At 41.1% G+C, this 19,245-nt stretch overlaps 1 protein-coding gene across 1 annotated transcript in view; it reads left to right on the forward strand.

Annotated features, from left to right (window-relative positions):
- Window positions 1–19,245, forward strand: part of DDX11 (DEAD/H-box helicase 11) — a 552,545-nt gene that overhangs the window by 414,376 nt on the left and 118,924 nt on the right. The window contains exon 17 of the mRNA XM_053718816.1: window positions 10,954–10,992. Within this exon, the coding sequence (XP_053574791.1) occupies window positions 10,954–10,992 (39 nt within the window). The remainder of the gene's footprint in view (window positions 1–10,953; window positions 10,993–19,245) is intronic.

Genomic DNA, 19,245 nt, shown 5'->3' on the forward strand with positions numbered 1-19,245 from the left:
CGGCACTGATAGATGCTCTAGCAGCGCCTTGGTTCTTCAACCTGGCTTATGTGTTTCCACCGTTTCCTCTGCTCCCTCGTCTGATTGCCAAAATCAAACAGGAAAGAGCATTGGTGATCTTGATAGCGCCTGCGTGGCCACGCAGGACCTGGTATGCAGACCTAGTGGACATGTCATCGTTTCCACCATGGACTCTGCCTCTGAGACAAGACCTTCTAATACAAGGTCCTTTCAATCATCCGAATCTACTTTCTCTGAGACTGACTGCATGGAGATTGAACGCTTGATCCTATCAAAGCGTGGCTTCTCCGAGTCAGTAATTGATACCTTAATACAGGCACAAAAGCCTGTCACCAGGAAAATTTACCACAAGATATGGCGTAAATATCTTCATTGGTGTGAATCCAAGAATTACTCATGGAGTAGGGTTAGGATTCCTAGGATATTGTCCTTCCTCCAAGAGGGTTTGCACAAAGGATTATCAGCTAGTTCTTTAAAGGGACAGATTTCTGCTCTGTCTATTCTTTTACACAAGCGTCTGGCAGAAGTTCCAGACGTTCAGGCATTTTGTCAGGCTTTAGTTAGAATTAAGCCTGTGTTTAAACCTGTTGCTCCTCCATGGAGCTTAAACTTGGTTCTTAAAGTTCTTCAAGGGGTTCCGTTTGAACCCCTTCATTCTATTGATATCAAACTTCTTTCATGGAAAGTTCTTTTTCTGATGGCTATTTCCTCGGCTCGAAGAGTCTCGGAGTTATCTGCCTTACATTGTGATTCTCCTTATCAGATCTTTCATTCAGATAAAGTTGTTCTGCGTACAAAACCTGGGTTTTTACCTAAGGTGGTTTCTAACAAGAATATCAATCAAGAGATTGTTGTTCCATCATTATGTCCTAATCCTTCTTCAAAGAAGGAACGTCTTTTGCATAATCTAGACGTAGTCCGTGCCTTGAAGTTTTACTTACAGGCTACTAAAGATTTTCGCCAAACATCTAACCTGTTTGTTGTTTACTCTGGACAGAGGAGAGGTCAGAAGGCCTCGGCAACCTCTCTTTCTTTTTGGCTTCGGAGTATAATCCGTTTAGCCTATGAGACTGCTGGACAGCAGCCTCCTGAAAGGATTACAGCTCATTCTACTAGAGCTGTGGCTTCCACCTGGGCCTTTAAAAATGAGGCCTCTGTTGAACAGATTTGCAAGGCTGCAACTTGGTCTTCCCTTCATACTTTTTCCAAATTTTCCAAATTTGATACTTTTGCTTCTTCGGAGGCTGTTTTTGGGAGAAAGGTTCTACAGGCAGTGGTTCCTTCCGTTTAAGTTCCTGCCTTGTCCCTCCCATCATCCGTGTACTTTAGCTTTGGTATTGGTATCCCACAAGTAATGGATGATCCGTGGACTGGATACACTTAACAAGAGAAAACATAATTTATGCTTACCTGATAAATTTATTTCTCTTGTAGTGTATCCAGTCCACGGCCCGCCCTGTCCTTTTCAGGCAGGTCTAAATTTTAATTAAACTACAGTCACCACTGCACCCTATGGTTTCTCCTTTCTCGGCTTGTTTCGGTGGAATGACTGGATATGGCAGTGAGGGAAGGAGCTATATAGCAGCTCTGCTGTGGGTGATCCTCTTGCAACTTCCTGTTGGGAAGGAGAATATCCCACAAGTATTGGATGATCCGTGGACTGGATACACTACAAGAGAAATAAATTTATCAGGTAAGCATAAATTATGTTTTATGTGTGGGATTTCCATAGCACCGGTATTACAGGTTGTGCGTTCAGGCTAAAAAGCTTGCATTATAGCCTATACCAACACAAGCCATACCGCCATCTGAGAGCAGTAGTTATGGATTTTGCCAAACAAAAATGTTTCACAAACTCACAACTTAAGTGTTATAAAGTACACTAACAACCATAAACTACCTATTAACCCCTAAACCGCTGCCCTCGTGCATAGCAAACACTATTTAAAACGTATTAACCCCCAATCTGTCGCCCACCCACCCACATCGCCAACACTATTTAGATATATTAACCTCTAAAACGCTGCTCCCTGACATCGCTGACACTAATAAAAGTTATTAACTCCTAATCCGCCACTCCCCGACATCACGACACCTAAATAAACCTATTAACCCCTAAACTGCCGGCCCGCCCGCCCACATCACCAACACTATAATAAAGTAGTAACCCCTTAGCCTCCAGCCCCCCAGATCGTAACTACTAAACTAAACCTATTAACCCCTAGACCAACATAACTATTCAAATAAAATAAAAAATACTACCAATTAAAGCCTAAATTACAAATTTAAAAATACCTAACACTACGAAAAAAAAATAAAAAAATTTAAAATTGCAAAAAATAATAAACACTAAATTACGAAAAATAAAAAACACTAAGCTTACAAAAAATAATAAACAAAATTATTAAAAATAAAAACAATTACACCTAATCTAATAGCCCTATAAAAATAAAAAGCACCCCCAAAATAAAAACACCCCCTAGTCTACAATAAATTACCAATAACCCTTAAAAGGGCTATTGGTAAAATTTACCTGTAAAAAAAATACAAAGTCCCTCCAACAGTAAAACCCACCACCCAACCAACCCCCTAAAATAAAAAACCTAGCTCTAAAAAAAAACTAAACTACCCATTGCCCTTAAAGGGGCATTGGCATGGGCATTGACCTTAAAAGGACATTCAGCTCTTTTAAAAAAAAAAAACTAACACTAATCCCATAAAATCTACTCACGGTTCCTGAAGTCCGGACATCTTCATCCAGGCGACGACACCTTCATCCATCTCGGGGACGTCTTCTTTCTTTATCCCGGAGTCGCGGAACAGAGCTATCCTCGAAGCTGATCCCATCCTGCGTGGAGCGTCCTCTTCATACGGTCACCGCTGTACACTGAAGTTGAATGTAAGGTAGCCGTTTCAAAATGGTGTCGCTTGCATTCCTATTGCTCAAATCAACCAATAGGATTTCAGAAGCTCTCATCCTATTGGCTGATTTGAATTTGAAAAGTCAAATCAGCCAATAGGAATGCAAGATGCTCCATTTTGAAACGGCTACCTTGCATTTAACTTCATTGTACAGCGTTGACCGTATGAAGAGGACGCTCCGCGCAGAATGTCTTTCAGGATAGCTCTGCTCCGCGCCGCCGAGATGAAGATAAAAGACGTCCTTGAGATGAATGAAGGTGTTGCCGCCTGGATGAAGACTTCTCGCCGTGTGGATAAAGATGGATGTCCGGACTTCAGGAACCCTGAAAAGATTTTATGGGGTTAGACTTTTTTTTTTTTATTATTTTTTAGGGTGTTGGTTTTTTTTTAGATTAGGGGTGGGCACTTAATGCCCTTTTAAGGGCAGTGTAAATGAGCTGAATGCCCATTGAAGGGCAATGCCCATACAAATGCCCCTTTATGGGGCAATGGGTAGTTTAGGATTTTTTAGAGTTTTTTAGAGGGTAGTTCAAATCAGTCCTTGGATTTTGTGCGGTATGGAGCACCATACCGCTCAGCATAAGGAGACTTTTCAATAATTTTTTATTTTGGGTTGGTTGGGTGGTGTGTTTTACTGTTGGGGGGACTTTGTATGTTTTTACAGGTAAAAGAGCTGTTTAACTTAGGAGAATTCCCTACAAAAGGCCCTTTTAAGGGATATTGGTAGTTTATTCTAGGTTAGGGGGTGTTTTTATTTTTGGGGGGCTTTTTTATTTTTATAGGGCTGTTAGATTCGGTCTAATTGTTTTTATTTTTGATAATTTTGTTTATTTTTTGTAATCTTAGTGTTTTTTATTTTACATAATTTAGTGTTTATTATTTTTTGAAATTTTAGATTTTTTTTAATTTTTTCGTAGTGTTAGATTTTTTAAAATTTGTAATTTAGATTTTTTAAGTGGTAGTTTTTTTTATTTTATTTGAATAGTTATGTTAGGTTAATTTATAGATTAAATTTAGGATTTTTTTTATTTCACAGGTAAGTTTTTATTTATTTTAAGATAGTTATATTGTAATTTTAATTTAAAATTAGGGGTGTGTTAGGTTTAGGGGTTAATAGGTTTATTTAGTTGCGGCGATATGGGATGCCGGAGGTTTAGCAGTTAATCATTTTAGTTAGTGTTGGGGAGCGGCAGATTAGGGGTGTTTAGACTTGGGGTTTATGTTAGGGTGTTCGGTTTAAACGTAACTTTTTTTTCCCCTTAGACATTAATGGAGTTGTGTTACAGAGATTTTTCATTCCGCAATTCAGGTGTTATTTTTTTTTTTTTAACACTCTCTCCCCATTGACGTCTATGGAGGGAAAGCGTGCACGAGCACATCATATCAGCCCTTGGATTTTGTGCAGTATGGAGCTTAACGCACCATACCGCACAGCATAAGGAGACTTTTCAATAACTCGTAATGGCAGGGCTATGGAGAGTGAAATAAGGCAACTTTTTGGTGTTATTTTTGCACCTTGTTTAGCGCAAAACTAGGCAAATGTTTGATATATTTTGCAGCCCACTCTAAAACTAGATTATTTACATGATGATTACAAATATTTCCTGTTATAATATGGCAGAGGTGGTAGTACTCAGTACCGGCAGGTACTCCCACAAAAAAGCCCTGTGTATAAATAAATAAATATAAACAGGTAAAGAAAATGTACTTTATCTTATCAACACTGAATTAACACTAAGTGGACTAGTAACTTTTTCTAGTAAACTATAGTGATATTTCCATCTAAAGGGGAGTAGAGTCCACGGCTTCATTCATTACTGTTGGGAATTAAGAACCTGGCCACCAGAAGGAGGCAAATACCACATCCTTTAATACCTCCCCCACTTCCCTCATCCCCCAGTCGTTCTTTGCCTTTCGTCACAGGAGGACGGAAGATCAGAGTAGTCTCTTATGGAGGGTAGTACTCTTCGGAATGGGGCTGGAGTTTTAAGTAGTCCTGTCAGCCTCTCAGTGAGAGCCTGGGTGAAAGTTAGAGTCTGGAGATACAGGGAGAGTCTTTCTACGAACCCATCCCGACTTATATTAACAGCTCCACAAGCATTCAGCGTTGACGAGTTTCGCTGCCTGCTTTTTACAATCAAGTCCATGTCAGGAGCGAGGCTACTAACCTGTCACACTTGAAGGGCCGTGTTCCTGTTTTTTCTACATGATATTGTTTATTGTGTAATTGCTGCGTTATGTGCGAGATGAGGCTCTAGCAATGTGTGGTGCGTTTTCTCCTTAGGCAGGGGCGGTTCCTGCCTGGTATTCCATGTGACCGGGTGTGGCTATCTATCTTCCTCTGTTGATCAGCGGCGCAGGAGACAAAACGGTTTCTGTAGTCCGGGTGATAGGAGGTGTTGAGTGCCCCGGCAATTGGAGGTTATAAAGGTGCCTATTTATTAAGTTAATCTAGTCCTTAATATCAGTGCACGTTATGGAGGACTATGATGCGTTAGAGGGCTCGTCCTCTTTAATTAGGTCTCATTTCTGTGTTTATTATTAGGAGGTTCTGGTAGATCAGCCTGCTCAACTAGGATCCACGTGCCTTAATAAAGTTGCGACATCTAAGAGCAAACGGATGTCTAGTACTACTGAGCTGTCCACCTCTGAGGGGTCCCCGTTCCATAAGGTGCGTTCCCTGCATCCATCTCCTATTGCACATGCAGCGCCCCAGGGGCCAACCATTACTCCTGCGGAAGAGATTTGTTGGCCGTCCGATTTTGCGGATCAACTGCAAAAGTGATCCATGCCTTACCACGTTCTGCTAAGCGCAAGCGTAGGGCATATCATGGTGGCCCGACCCAGGGGTTGTCTACGCCTGTGGAAAATTCTGAGGCGTTATATGATGACGAGGCCCACTCAGACTCTTCAGAGGAGGCACCTTCTGGGTCGGAGTCCGTGTCATCTAAATCTTCCGCGGCGGAGGAGCCTGACTTTAGGTTTAGGATGGAAAATGTGCACTTTTTGCTGAGGCAAGTGCTTGCTACTCTGGAGGTTCCGGAACCCAAACTTCCAGAAGAACCTGCGATTCCTAAGCTTGATAAGGTATATGAGGACAAGGTGGTGCCTCAGGCCTTCCCGGTTCCTGTTAAGATGGCAAATATTATTAAGAATGAATGAGAGCAATTAGGTTCTTCCTTTTCCCCTTCTTCCTTTAAGAAACTGTTCCCCGTCCCGGATTCTCAGCTGGAGCTGTGGGGTACTGTCCCTAAGGATGGTGCTATCTCCACGCTTGCGAAGCGGACTATTCCCCTGGAGGATAGTTCGTTGTTTAAAGAGCCCATGAATAAAAAGTTATGGAATGTTATGGAAAATGTTTCAACACACAGGGTTTGTTTTTCAACCGGCAGCGGCTGTAGCCGCGGTCGCCGGAGTTGCGACATATTGGTGTGAATCCCTGTGTGAAATGGTCGAGGGGGAGACTTCCATTGATGAGATACAGGTCAAGATTAAGGCGCTGAAGATCGCCAATTCTTTCATATATGATGCCAATATGCAAATTTTTCGCCTGAACGCTAAGGTGTCAGATTTTTCCATTTTAACTCGCAGGGATCTGTGGCTAATGTCTTGATCTGCGGACATGACCTCTAAGTCGAGGCTGTTGACCCTTCCTTTTTAAGGAAAGATTCTCTTCGGTCCAGGATTGGATTCGATCATATCCATGGTTACGGGAGGCAAGGGAGCTTTCCAACCGGAGGATAAGAAGGCTAAGCCTAAGGGATCTACTTTTCGTCCCTTTTGTGCGGACAAGGCCCAGTGTCAGTAGTCCACCACGAAAGCGGACCAGTCTAAGGGAACTTGGAAACCGGCTCATTCTTGGAACAAGTCTAAGCAGAGCAAGAAGCCCGCCGAAACAAAATCGGCATGAAGGGGTGGCCCCCGACCGATCTCTGGAACAAGTAGAGGGCAGATTATCTCTCTTCTCAGAAGCATGGTTGCAGGACATTCAGGATCCTTTGGTTCTGGACGTTGTCGCCCAGGGCTACAGGGTAGGGTTCAGATCCCATCCGCCCAGGGGCAGATTCCTCCCATCAAACCTGTCTTCAAGACCAGAAAAGAGAGAAGCCTTTCTAGAATGTGTGAGATCTCTCTCCTCTCTAGGTGTCATCGCACCAGTACCCCAAGCAGAAAGGGGTCTAGGGTACTATTCAAATCTTTTTTGTGGTTCCAAAGAAGGGGGGCACGTTCCGCCCGATTCTGGACCTAAAGTGTTTAAACAGGTGTCTGAGTGTTCCATCGTTCAAAATGGAAAATGATCAAATCTATTCTGCCCCTAAATCAAGACCGACAGTTCATGACAACCATAGACTTGAAGGACGCTTACCTTCATGTGCCAATCCACAGGGACCACTTTGAGTTCCTGAGATTTGCGTTTCTGGACCAACACTTCCAGTTTGTGGCCCTTCCTTTTGGTCTGGCAACGGCCCCAAGAGTCTTCATGAAGGTTCTGGGGGCGATACTTGCGGTGGCCAGAGCCAGAGGCATTGCTCTGGCGCCCTATCTGGACGACATCCTAGTTCAGGCGCCTTTGCTCAGTCTTGCAGAGGATCATTCGAGTGCTCTTCTTCTTTTGCTCCAATCTCACGGTTGGAAGATCAACTTAGAAAAAGAGTTCCCTGATTCCCAACAACATGGTTGAGTTCCTGGGTATGATAATAGACTCTATGTCCATGAAAATTTTTCTCACAGATCGTCGACGCAGGAAGATTGCGTCCTCTTGTCTTGCCCTTCAGTCTTCCTCAAGCCCCTCAGTGACTCAGTGTATAGAGGTGATCGGACTCATGGTTTCCAGCATAGACGTCATTCCATTCGCCAGGTTCCATCTCAGACCTCTTCAATTGTGCATGTTGAGACAGTGGAACGGCGATCATTCAGCTCTATCACAGCATATATCCATGGATGCTCGGAATCGGATCTCCCTCTCTTGGTGGATCCTTCTGGAGCAACTGTCCATTAGGACATCCTTCTTGAGGCAGTCCTGGGAGATTGTCACCACGGACGCGAGTCTGGCAAGATGTTGAGCTGTTTGGGGTGCCAGGATGGCACAAGGAAAATGGTCTCGGGACGAATCTCTCTTCCGATAAATATTCTGGAACTCCGAACAATCTACAATGCATTGAAGGCATGGCCTCTTCTGGGGTCATTCAGCTTCATCAGATTCCAGACCGACAACATTACCTTGGTGGCTTGCATCAACCATCAGGGGGGTACGAGGAGCTCCCTAGCTATGAGGGAGGTGTCTCGGATCTTGGAGTGGGCGGAGTCCCACAACTGCTCGGTCTCAGCGATTCAAATTCCAGGCGTGGACAACTGGGAAGCAAACTTTCTCAGCAAACAATTCTTCCATCCGGGGTAATGGTCCCTTCATCCAAAAGTATTTGCAGAGATTTGTCTCAAGTGGGGAACGCCGGAGATAGATCTCATGGCGTCCAGAATCAATTGCAAGCTACCCTGAAACGGGTCGAGGTCCAGGGATCCCCAGGCAGAGCTAATAGATGCCTTAGCCGTGCCTTGGGGGTTCAGCCTAGCTTACATTTTTCCACCGTTACCACTTCTACCTCGTGTTGTGGCAGAAATCAAACAGGAGCGGGCTTTGGCCATTCTGATTGCTCCGTCGTGGCCACGGAGGACGTGGTTTGCAGATCTGGTGGGGATGTCATCCTCTCGTCGTGGAGGTTACCCTGTTGCAGGCATCTTCTGGAACAGGGCCCCTTTCAACATCAAAATATCGATTTTCGGAGGCTGACTGCGTGGAGATTGAACGCCTAGTCTTGGCCAAGAGAGGCTTTTCGGAAAATGTGTGATTGATACTCTAATTCAGGCAAGGAATCCAGTCACTCGTCGCATCTACCATAAGGTGTGGATATCCTTGGCATAAGATGGTGTCCCTTCTCCAAGACGGTTTGGAGAAGGGTCTTGCCGCTAGTTCCTTAAAGGGACAGATTTCGGCATTGTCAGTCTTGTTGCATAGGAGACTCGCTGAGCTCCCTGATATCCAATCCTTTGTTCAGGCCCTGTCTAGAATCAGGCCTATCTTTAGACAGTATGCTTCCCTGTGGAGCTTAAACTTGGTCCTTAAGGTTTTGCAGAGGTTTCCGTTTGAGCCTATGCATTCCATTGACATTAAGATTCTGTCCTGGAAGGTTCTCTTCCTGTTGGCCATTGCATCGGCACGCAGAGTATCTGAACTGGCTGCCTTGCAATGTGAGCCGCTTTATCTGGTTTTTCATGCGGATAAGGCTGTGCTTCGCACTGGTTTGAGGTTTCTTCCCAAGGTGGTGTCTAACCGTAATATCAATCAGGAAATAGTGGTTCCGTCTTTGTGTCCTAACCCTTCTTCTTGTAAGGAGAGTTTACTTCATAATCTGGATGTGGTTCATGCCCTGAAGTTCTATCTTCAGACTACGAAGGATTTCAGATAGTCTACATCTATTTTTGTGGTGTATTCAGGGAAGTGCAAGGGGCAGAAAGCCTCTTCTACTTCTTTGTCCTTTTGGTTGGGGAGCTTGATTCGCTTGGACTATGAGACAGCTGGACATAAGCCTCCTCAGAGGATCACGGCTCATTCAACTAGAGCTGTGGCTTCGCCTTGGGCCTTCAAGAATGAGGCCTCTATGGAGCAAAGGCGTAAGGCGGCTACCTGGTCCTCCTTACACACTTTTACAAAGTTTTACAAATTTGAAGTTTTTGCTTCTGCAGAAGCTGTTTTTAGGAGAAAGGTTTTGCAGGCGGTGGTGCCCTCAGATTAGGGTCTGCCTTTTCCCTCCCGGTTTCATTCAGTGTCCTCTAGAGCTTGGGTATATGTTCCCAACAGTAATGAATGAAGCTGTGGACCCTCCTCCCCTTTAGATGGAAAACATAAAATATGCTTACCTGATAATTTAATTTCCATCGAGGGGAGTCGAGTCCACGGCTCCCGCCCGTGTCTCCAATGGGTGGACCTAAATTTAATTTATCTTCTGGCACTGTTTATACCCTGATATTTCTCCTACTGTTCCTTGTTCCCTCGGCAGAATGACTGGGGGATGAGGGAAGTAGGGTAGGTATTTAAGCCTTTGGCTTGGGTGTCTTTACCTTCTCCTGGTAGCCAGGTTCTTATTTCCCAAAAGTAATGAATAAAACCGTGAACTCTCCTCCCCTCGATGGAAATGAAATTATCAGGTAAGCATAATTTATGTTTTTTCCACCCTGTGTGCATGTGTTTATGTGTGTGTGTGTATGTGTATGTGAACAAGTGCTGTTGGAGCACGAAACATGTCTGCTGCACGGATTCTAGCAGTCCGTATTTACTATGCGCTAGTGTCTGAAAATCTTTCCTGTTTATAGAAGATTGATTTTCACACTATCTGTTTTTAACAAATATGTGGAATAAAATGTGAGACTTTTTTTTTACCTAAGGAGTGCCCGAATATCCTTTTGTACTTTTATATGTGTATATATATACACACACACATTTGTTCGTTTTATTTTTAAATGAATGCTGAATATGGCTTTCTGCGCCAGATTTCTTCCTCTGAAAGTGCTAAACACTTAAATTCTGTGCAAATCTATATATTTGTGTGTTGCACTTTCACAAGAAGAAATCTGTCTCCTTAAATGGCTGAATGCTACTGGCGACGGCCATATTCAGCATTTGTTTTAAAACAAATCTAATGAATGCACATGTCTAATATATACACTCACACACATATTTTATCCCTAAGGAAGCTGTATGTTACAATACGAAAGGATAAATGATTTCACCAATCTCTTTTGAAACGTAGACATTTATGGACCTCTTCTGAATACCTTTCTGTTGGTCATAGAGTATATTGCCTACTGCAGACAAATAATTTCACAGTTGATGTCTTTGCATATCTGTGTTATCTGTTGATATGTGTGGTGATATGTGTGTGTTTGCATGGTGACGTTTCTGGGTTACTGTAGGAAAATATTTCAGCTTTTTTATCCTGCTCTCTTCCTATCCAGGTTCAAAGGTATTGCCAGAAGAGTATGATAAGTAGGAAGGTGAGTTTAAAACATCATTGCTAACAGTTGCTGAAGATAAGTTCTGTTTTAAATACATCATATACTTGTTCCTTATTTAATGAAACGTTATACATTATTCCTTTTTACAATTGTCTTGTCCAACCAGCTCAGTTTTCAGCAGTGTTAAGCTTTTTAACTTTTATATATTGGTTCATTTAGTTAATATTTACTAGTTGATTGGCATCTGCTCCAGGAGGAATCGGCAGAAACTGACCACTCTACCACATGTTGTGTGCTCATGTGAGCTGACAAATTAAAGGGGCAGTCTACTCCAGAATTTTTATTGTTTAAAAAGATAGATAATCCCTTTATTACCCATTTCCCAGTTTTGCATAACCAACACGGTTATATTAATATGCTTTTTAACTCTGTAATTACCTTGTATCTAAGCCTCTGTAGACCGCCCCCTTATTTCACTTCTTTTGACTAACTTGCATTTTAGTGCTGACAAATAAATAACTCCACAGGAGTGAGCACAATATTACCTATATGACACACATGAACTAGCGCTTTCTAACTGTGAAAAACTTTCAAAATGCAATGTGATAAGAGGCAGACTTCTAGGGCTTATATATTATATGAGCCTACTTAGGTTTAGCTTTCAACAAAGAATACTAAGATAACAAAGCAAATTTGATAATAAAAGTATAATGGAAAGCAGATTGCCCTCTTCTTTGGACAGGCATGCATTTAAGCCAACCAGTGCTCACTCATAAATAACTCCAGGGGAGTGAGCACAATGTTACCTGTAGGACAGACATGAACTAGCGCTGTCTGTTAAAAATGGTCAAAATGCACTGATATAAGAAGCGGTCTTCAAAGGCTGAGAAATTAATATATGAGCCTACCTAGGTTTAGCTTTTAACAAAGAATATCAAGAGAACAAAGCAAATTTTAAAAGAAAAGTAGTTTGGAAAGTTGTTTAAAATTCCTTGCCCAGAATCATGGAAGTTTAATTTCTTTCCTATGACATGGAGAGTCCACGACGTCATTCCAATTACTAGTAAGATATTCAACTCCTGGCCAGCAGGAGGAGGCAAAGAGCACCCCAGGAGAGCTGTTAAGTGTAAGTTCCCTTACTCATAATCCCCAGTCATTATCTTTGCCTCTGTCAATGGAGGATGTGTGAAGTTGGAGTCTGAAGATATTTAATCCTTTTATGGGTACTTTTTCCTGCAAGCAAGGATTGGGGTCTAGCTGTGTCTATGTCAATCTCTTTAGTATGAGTAATGGTGGCTTTTAGCAGTTAAAAGGTGATGATGTAGTCTTTGCTTTACTTTTAACATATTGCTACCCCTTTGCAGAAAGCCAGTGTTAGTTACTCTGTTCTTTCTTTTGGATTCAGGTCCCTGTCAGCAGCCAGGTGAGGCTGACAGACCTGCATCTGCTGTAAATGCTCCACAGCAGAAAACCCTGGAGGGTAAGTCCTTTATTATATTTCATTCATGTAATTGGCAAGAGTCCATGAGATAGTGACATATGGGATATACAATCCTACCAGGAGGGGCAAAGTTTCCCAAATCTCAAAATGCCTATAAACATATACACCCCTCACGACACCCACAATTAAGTTTTACAAACTTTGCCTCCTATGGAGGTGGTGAAGTAAGTTTGTGCTAGGATTTCTATGTTGATATGCTCTTCTCAGCATTTTGAAGCCCGATTCCTCTCAGAGTACAGTGAATGTCAGAGGGATGTGAAGGGAGTATCACCTATTGAATGCATTGGTTTTCCTCACGGGGATCTATTTCATAGGTTCTCTGTTATCGGTCGTAGAGATTCATCTCCTACCTCCCTTTTCAGATCGACGATATACTCTCAATTTACCATTACGTCTACTGATAACTGTTTCAGTACTGGTTTGGCTATCTGCTATATGTGGATAGATGTCTTTTGGTAAGTATGTTTTCATTACTTAAAACACTCTCAGCTATGGTTTGGCAGTTTATGTATTTATATAGAATTCTAAATATATGTATTGTACATATATTTGCCATGATTCAGGTTTTCAGTATATTTCCTTTTTGCAGACTGTCAGTTTCATATCTGGGAAATGTTTTTTTATGAAAATATATTTCTTACCTGGGGTATAGTCTCTTTTTCATATTGACTGTCTTTTAAATTTGCGGGCAGAATTAGGCTTGCGAGGGCGCAAAATGCCAAAGTTTATTGCGTCATTCTTGGTGCAAGTTTTTTTGTCGCAGTTACGCAAATTCGTAATTTCCGGCATCTTAGTTGACGCAGAGTCCTTCACAAGGTTGCATCATCTATGACGCGAGTGTGTCGTTTTCGGATGTTTTTGGCGCCAAAAACAAAAAAATATTTTTCTGTTGTGCGTCATACTTGGCGCCAAATATTTTCATTATTTAACACCCCATTTATTTTTGCCTCTTGCTTTTTTCTATGTCAGAGGGCTATGCTGTTTGCATTTTTCCCATTCCTGAAACTGCCATATAAGGAAATTGATCATTTTGCTTTATATGTTGTGTTTTTTTTTCTCTTACATTTGCAAGATGTCTCAATCTGATCCTGTCTCAGAATTCACTGTTGGATTCCTGCTGCCTGATAACAGTTCTACCTAAGCTAAGTGCATTTTTTGTAAACTTGTGGAGGTTTTATCTCCTGCTGTGGTTTGTAATAGTTGTCATGATAAACTTTTACATGCAGAAAATGTATCCATCAGTAGTAGTTTATTGCCTGTTGCTGTTCCCTCAACATCTAATGCGCAAGATATACCTATACATTTAAAAGAATTTATTTCTGATTCTATTCAGAAGGCTTTGTCTGCCATTCCGCCTTCTAATAAACGTAAAGGTCTTTTTAAACTTCTCATAGAGTTGATGAAATTTCAAATGACCGGCAACATACTGATTTATCTTTCTCTGATGAGGATCTATCTGATTCAGGAGATCCTGCCTCAGATATTGACACTGACAAATCCTCTTATTTATTTAAAATTGAGTATATTCGTTCTTTATTAAAAGAAGTGTTGATTACATTGGATATGGAGGAAACTAGTCCTCTTGATATTAAAACTAGTAAACGTTTAAACTGTTTATAAACCTCCTGTGGTTATTCCAGAGGTTTTTTTCAGTTCCTGATGCTATTTCTATATGATTTCTAAAGAATGGAATAGACCTGGTACTTCTTTTATTCCTTCAAGGTTTAAAAAATTGTATCCTTTGCCAGCAGTTAGGTTGGAGTTTTGGGGAAAGATCCCCAAAGTTGATGGGGCTATCTCTACTCTTGCTAAACGTACTACTATTGCTACGGAAGATAGTACTTCTTTTAAAGATCCTTTAGATAGGAAACTTGAATCTTATCTATGGAAGGCTTATTTATATTCAGGTCATCTTCTTAGATCTGCAATTTCTTTGGCTGATGTTGCAGCTGCTTCAACTTTTTGGTTGAAGAATTTAGCGCAACAAGTATCGGATCATAATTTATCTAGCATTGTTAAGTTAATTCAACATGCTAATAATTTAATTTGTGGTGCCATTTTGGACATAATCAAAATTGATGTTAGATATATGTCTTTAGCTATTTTAACTAGAAGAGCTTTGTGGCTCAAATCTTGGAATGCTGATATGACTTCTAAGTCCAGATTTTTATCTCTTTCTTTCCAAGGTAATAAATTATTTGGTTCTCAGTTGGATTCAATAATTTCAACTGTAACTGGGGGGGGAAAGGAGTTTTTTTGCCTCAGGATAAAAACCTAAGGGCAAATCTAAAGCTTCTAACCGTTTTCGTTCCTTTCAACATAATAAGGAACAGAAATCTAATCCTTCCCCAAAGGAATCTGTTTCCAATTGGAATAAATCTAAGCCATTTAAGAGATCAAAGCCAGCCCCCAAGTCCGCATGAAGGTGCAGCCCTCATTCCAGCTCAGCTGGTAGGGGACAGATTAAAATTTTTCAAAGATGTTTGGATCAATTCGGTCCAAAATCATTGGATTCAGAGTATTGTCTCTCAGGGGTACAGAATAGAATTCAGAGTAAGACCGCCTGTGAGAAGATTTTTTCTCTCACGCATTCCAGCGAACCCAGTAAAGGCTCAGGCTTTCCTGAAGTGTATTTCAGACCTGAAGTTATCAGGGGTAATCATGGCAGTTCCGTTTCAGGAACAGGGTCTGCGGTTTTATTCAAATCTATTCATTGTCCCCAATAAAGAAAATTCATTCAGACCAGTTTTGGATCTGAAGATTTTGAATCGATATGTAAGAGTACCAACTTTCAAGATGGTGACAATAAGGACTATTCTGCCTTTTGTTCAGCAAGGGCATTATATGTCCACAATAGACTTACAGGATGCATATCTTAATATTCCGATTCATCCGGATCATTATCAGTTCCTGAGATTCTCTTTTCTAGACAAGCATTACCAATTTGCTGCTCTTCCTTTTGGCCTTGCGACAGCTCCAAGAATCTTTTCAAAGGTTCTCGGTGCCCTACTCTCTGTAATCAGAGAGCGGGGTATTGCGGTGTTTCCTTATTTGGACGATATCTTGGTACTCGCTCAGTCTTTACGTTCTGCAGAATCTCACACAAATCAACTTGTGTTGTTTCTTCAAAGACATGGTTGGAGGATCAATTTACCAAAAAGTTCTCTGATTCCTCAGACAAAGGTAACCTTTTTAGGTTTCCAGATAGATTCAGTGTCCATGACTTTGTCTCTAACAGACAAGAGACGTTTGAAATTGGTTGCAGCCTGTCGTAACCTTCAGTCTCAGTCATTCCCTTCAGTAGCTATGTGCAAGGAAGTTTAAGGTCTCATGACTGCAGCATCGGATGTGATCCCCTTTGCTCGTTTTCATATGAGACCTCTCCAGCTTTATATGCTGAACCAATGGTGCAGGGATTATACAAGGATATCACAATTAATATCCTTAAATCCCAATGTTCGACTTTCTCTGACTTGGTGGTTAGATCACCATCGTATAATTCTAGGGGCCTATTTTGTTCGTCCAACCTGGACTGTGATCACAACAGATGCGAGTCTTTCAGGTTGGGGAGCTGTTTGGGGATCTCTGACAGCAGAAGGGGTTTGGAAATCTCACGAGGCGAGATTACCAATCAATATTTTGGAACTCTGTGCAATTCTCAGGGCTCTTCCATTTTGGCCTTTGTTGAAGAGAGAACCGTTCATTTGTTTTCAGACAGACAATATCACAACTGTGGCATATGTCAATCATCAGGGTGGGACTCACAGTCCTCAAGCTATGAAAGAAGTATCTCGGATACTTTTTTTTTCCGGCGGAATCCAGCTCCTGTCTAATTTCTGCGGTTCATATCCCATGTATAGAAAATTGGGAAGCGGATTATCTCAGTCGTCAGACTTTACATCCGGGAGAATGGTCTCTCCACCCAGATGTGTTTTCTCAAATTGTTCAGATCTGATGGCATCTCATCTAAACAAGAAACTTCCCAGGTACCTGTCCAGGTCCAGGGATCCTCAGGCAGAAGCAGTGGATGCGTTAACACTTCCGTGGTGTTATCAATCTGCTTATATTTTCCTGCCTCTAGTTCTTCTTCCAAGAGTGATCTCCAAAATCATCATGAAGCAATTGTTTGTGCTGCTGGTAGCTCCAGCATGGTCTCACAGGTTTTGGTATGCATATCTTGTTTGGATGTCCAGTTGCCAACCTTGGCCACCTCCATTAAGACCAGACCTTCTATCTCAAGGTCTGTTTTTCCATAAGGATCTCAAATCATTAAATTTGAAGGTATGGAAATTGAACGCTTAGTGCTTAGTCATTGAGGTTTCTCTGACTCAGTGATTAATACTATGTTGCAGGCTCGTATATCTGTTTCTAGAAATATTTATTATCGAGTTTGGAAGACTTACATTTCATGGTGCTCTTCTCATAAATTCTCTTGGCATTCTTTTAGAATTCCTAGAATTTTACAGTTTCTTCAGGATGGTTTGGATAAAGGTTAGTCTGCAAGTTCCTTGAAAGGACAAATCTCTGCTCTTTCTGTTTTATTCCACAGGAAAATTGCTAATCTTCCTGATATTCATTGTTTTCTTCAGGCTTTGGTTCGTATCAAGCTTGTCATTAAATCAATCTCTCCTCCTTGCAGTTTTAATTTGGTTTTGAAGGCTTTACAGGCTCCTCCATTTGAGCCTATGCATTCTTTGGACATTAAACTACTTTCTTGGAAAGTGTTCCTTTTGGACATCTCTTCTGCTAGAAGAGTTTCTGAATTATCTGCTCTATCTTGTGATTCTCCTTTTCTGATTTTTCATCAGGATAAGGCAGTTTTGCAGACTTCATTTAAATTCTTACCTAAGGTTGTGAATTCTAACAACATTAATAGAGAAATTGTTGTCCCTTCTTTGTGTCCTAATCCTAAGAATTCTTTGGAGAGATCTTTACATTCTTTGGATGTGGTGAGAGCTCTGAAATATTATGTTGAAGCCACTAAAGATTTCAGGAAGACTTCTAGTCTATTTGTTATCTTTTCTGGTTCCAGGAAAGGTGAGAAGGCTTCTGCCATTTCTTTGGCATCATGGTTAAAGCTTTTGATTCATCAAGCTTTTTTGGAGTCGGGTAAAGACCCGCCTCAGAGAATTACAGCTCATTCTATTAGATCAGTTTCCACTTTTTGGGCTTTTAAGAATGAAGCTTCAGTTGATCAGATTTGCAAAGCAGCAACTTGGTCTTCTTTGCATACATTTACTAAGTTCTTCAGGCAGCTGTTTCAGTTTGATTCTTCTGCTTATGATTTAAGTTTTTCTTTTTCTTTTTTGAGAATAAACTTATATTTGGGTTGTGGATTAATTTTTTTCAGAGAAATGGCTGTTTTTATTTTGTCCCTCCCTCTCTAGTGACTCTTGCGTGGAGTTCCACATCTTGGGTATTGCTTTTCCATACGTCACTAGCTCATGGACTCTTGCCAATTACATGAAAGAAAACATAATTTATGTAAGAACTTACCTGATAAATTAATTTCTTTCATATTGGCAAGAGTCCATGAGGCCCACCCCCTTTTTTATGGTGGTTATGATTTTTTTGTATAAAGCACATTTATTTCCAAATTCCTTTGTTGATGCTTTTTACTCCTTTCTTTATCACCCCACTTCTTGGCTATTCGTTAAACTTAATTGTGGGTGTGGTGAGGGATGTATTTATAGGCATTTTGAGGTTTGGGAAACTTTGCCCCTCCTGGTAGGATTGTATATCCCATACATCACTAGCTCATGGACTCTTGCCAATATGAAAGAAATGAATTTTTCAGGTAAATTCTTACATAAATTATATTTTTTCTTTGCACACTATGAGTGAAAGGAAGAGGACAGACAATCTGGGACCCGGTGGGGCCTGTTACCCTCAGAAAGGGTTTGTATTTTACTGCAGTTATTTCCTCAAACTTTGGGATTTTTTTTGCGGTGGAGCAAATTCCTGGGTAATCCAGTGAAAGATTATTGAAATCTAATGCTGCCTCTTTAGCCTTTTTGAAGGGTCAAGTATCATAGAGACCCAGGCTTATATTGTATGGGGACAGGGTATATATATATATATATATATATATATATGTCCTCACTCTCCTTTACACAACTAACTAATGGTTATATTGCATATAGGGAAACAAAGCCTCTTTGCAGTCAGGGGTTCCCTAGTGACGACGGATTCTATTTATCATTATTTCCGTCTAAGGCTGAATGTGTACGAAGCTGTTGATACTAAGTCTTTATTTATGCACATAATAATGATGGTTAGGATCGTTGGCACAATCAGGATTTTATCTCTGCACTCAACAGATAGCATATTCTATGATCCTTTTTTATGCGCCTTTTTGACAGAGGCACTCTTCTCCTTATTTTATGTCCGGGTAAGGTAGGACATGAGGGCTCCTTATTGCGTTAGCGGCTTATTGCATTAACAGATTGGATTTAGGAGTACCTAAATCATTTAGCTGCCTTGCTAGCAAAATTATATGTGTTGCGGTTACAATAATCTCTATAAGGGTCCTTTTCTGCAGTGCCTTCAAGAGAGGCTGTTATCTTTTCCCCTGCATTTTGTTAGTAGTTTCAACAGTTAGCAGAAGGGGTTTGTTTTTATTTTTCTATGGGACAATGTACTTTGTGTTGTACTCTATGACAATTTTTCAGGTACAAGCCGGGATTTTCTAAGGACAAGGTTAATTTGCTGTTAACTACTTGGGGTGTGTAAGTTGCTCCCTAATAACTCAATAACTCTAGAGTCTATGCATATATATGCTATGACTGTAT

Source organism: Bombina bombina, chromosome 6, assembly GCF_027579735.1.
Source record: "Bombina bombina isolate aBomBom1 chromosome 6, aBomBom1.pri, whole genome shotgun sequence".
Taxonomy (NCBI): Eukaryota; Metazoa; Chordata; class Amphibia; order Anura; family Bombinatoridae; genus Bombina; species Bombina bombina.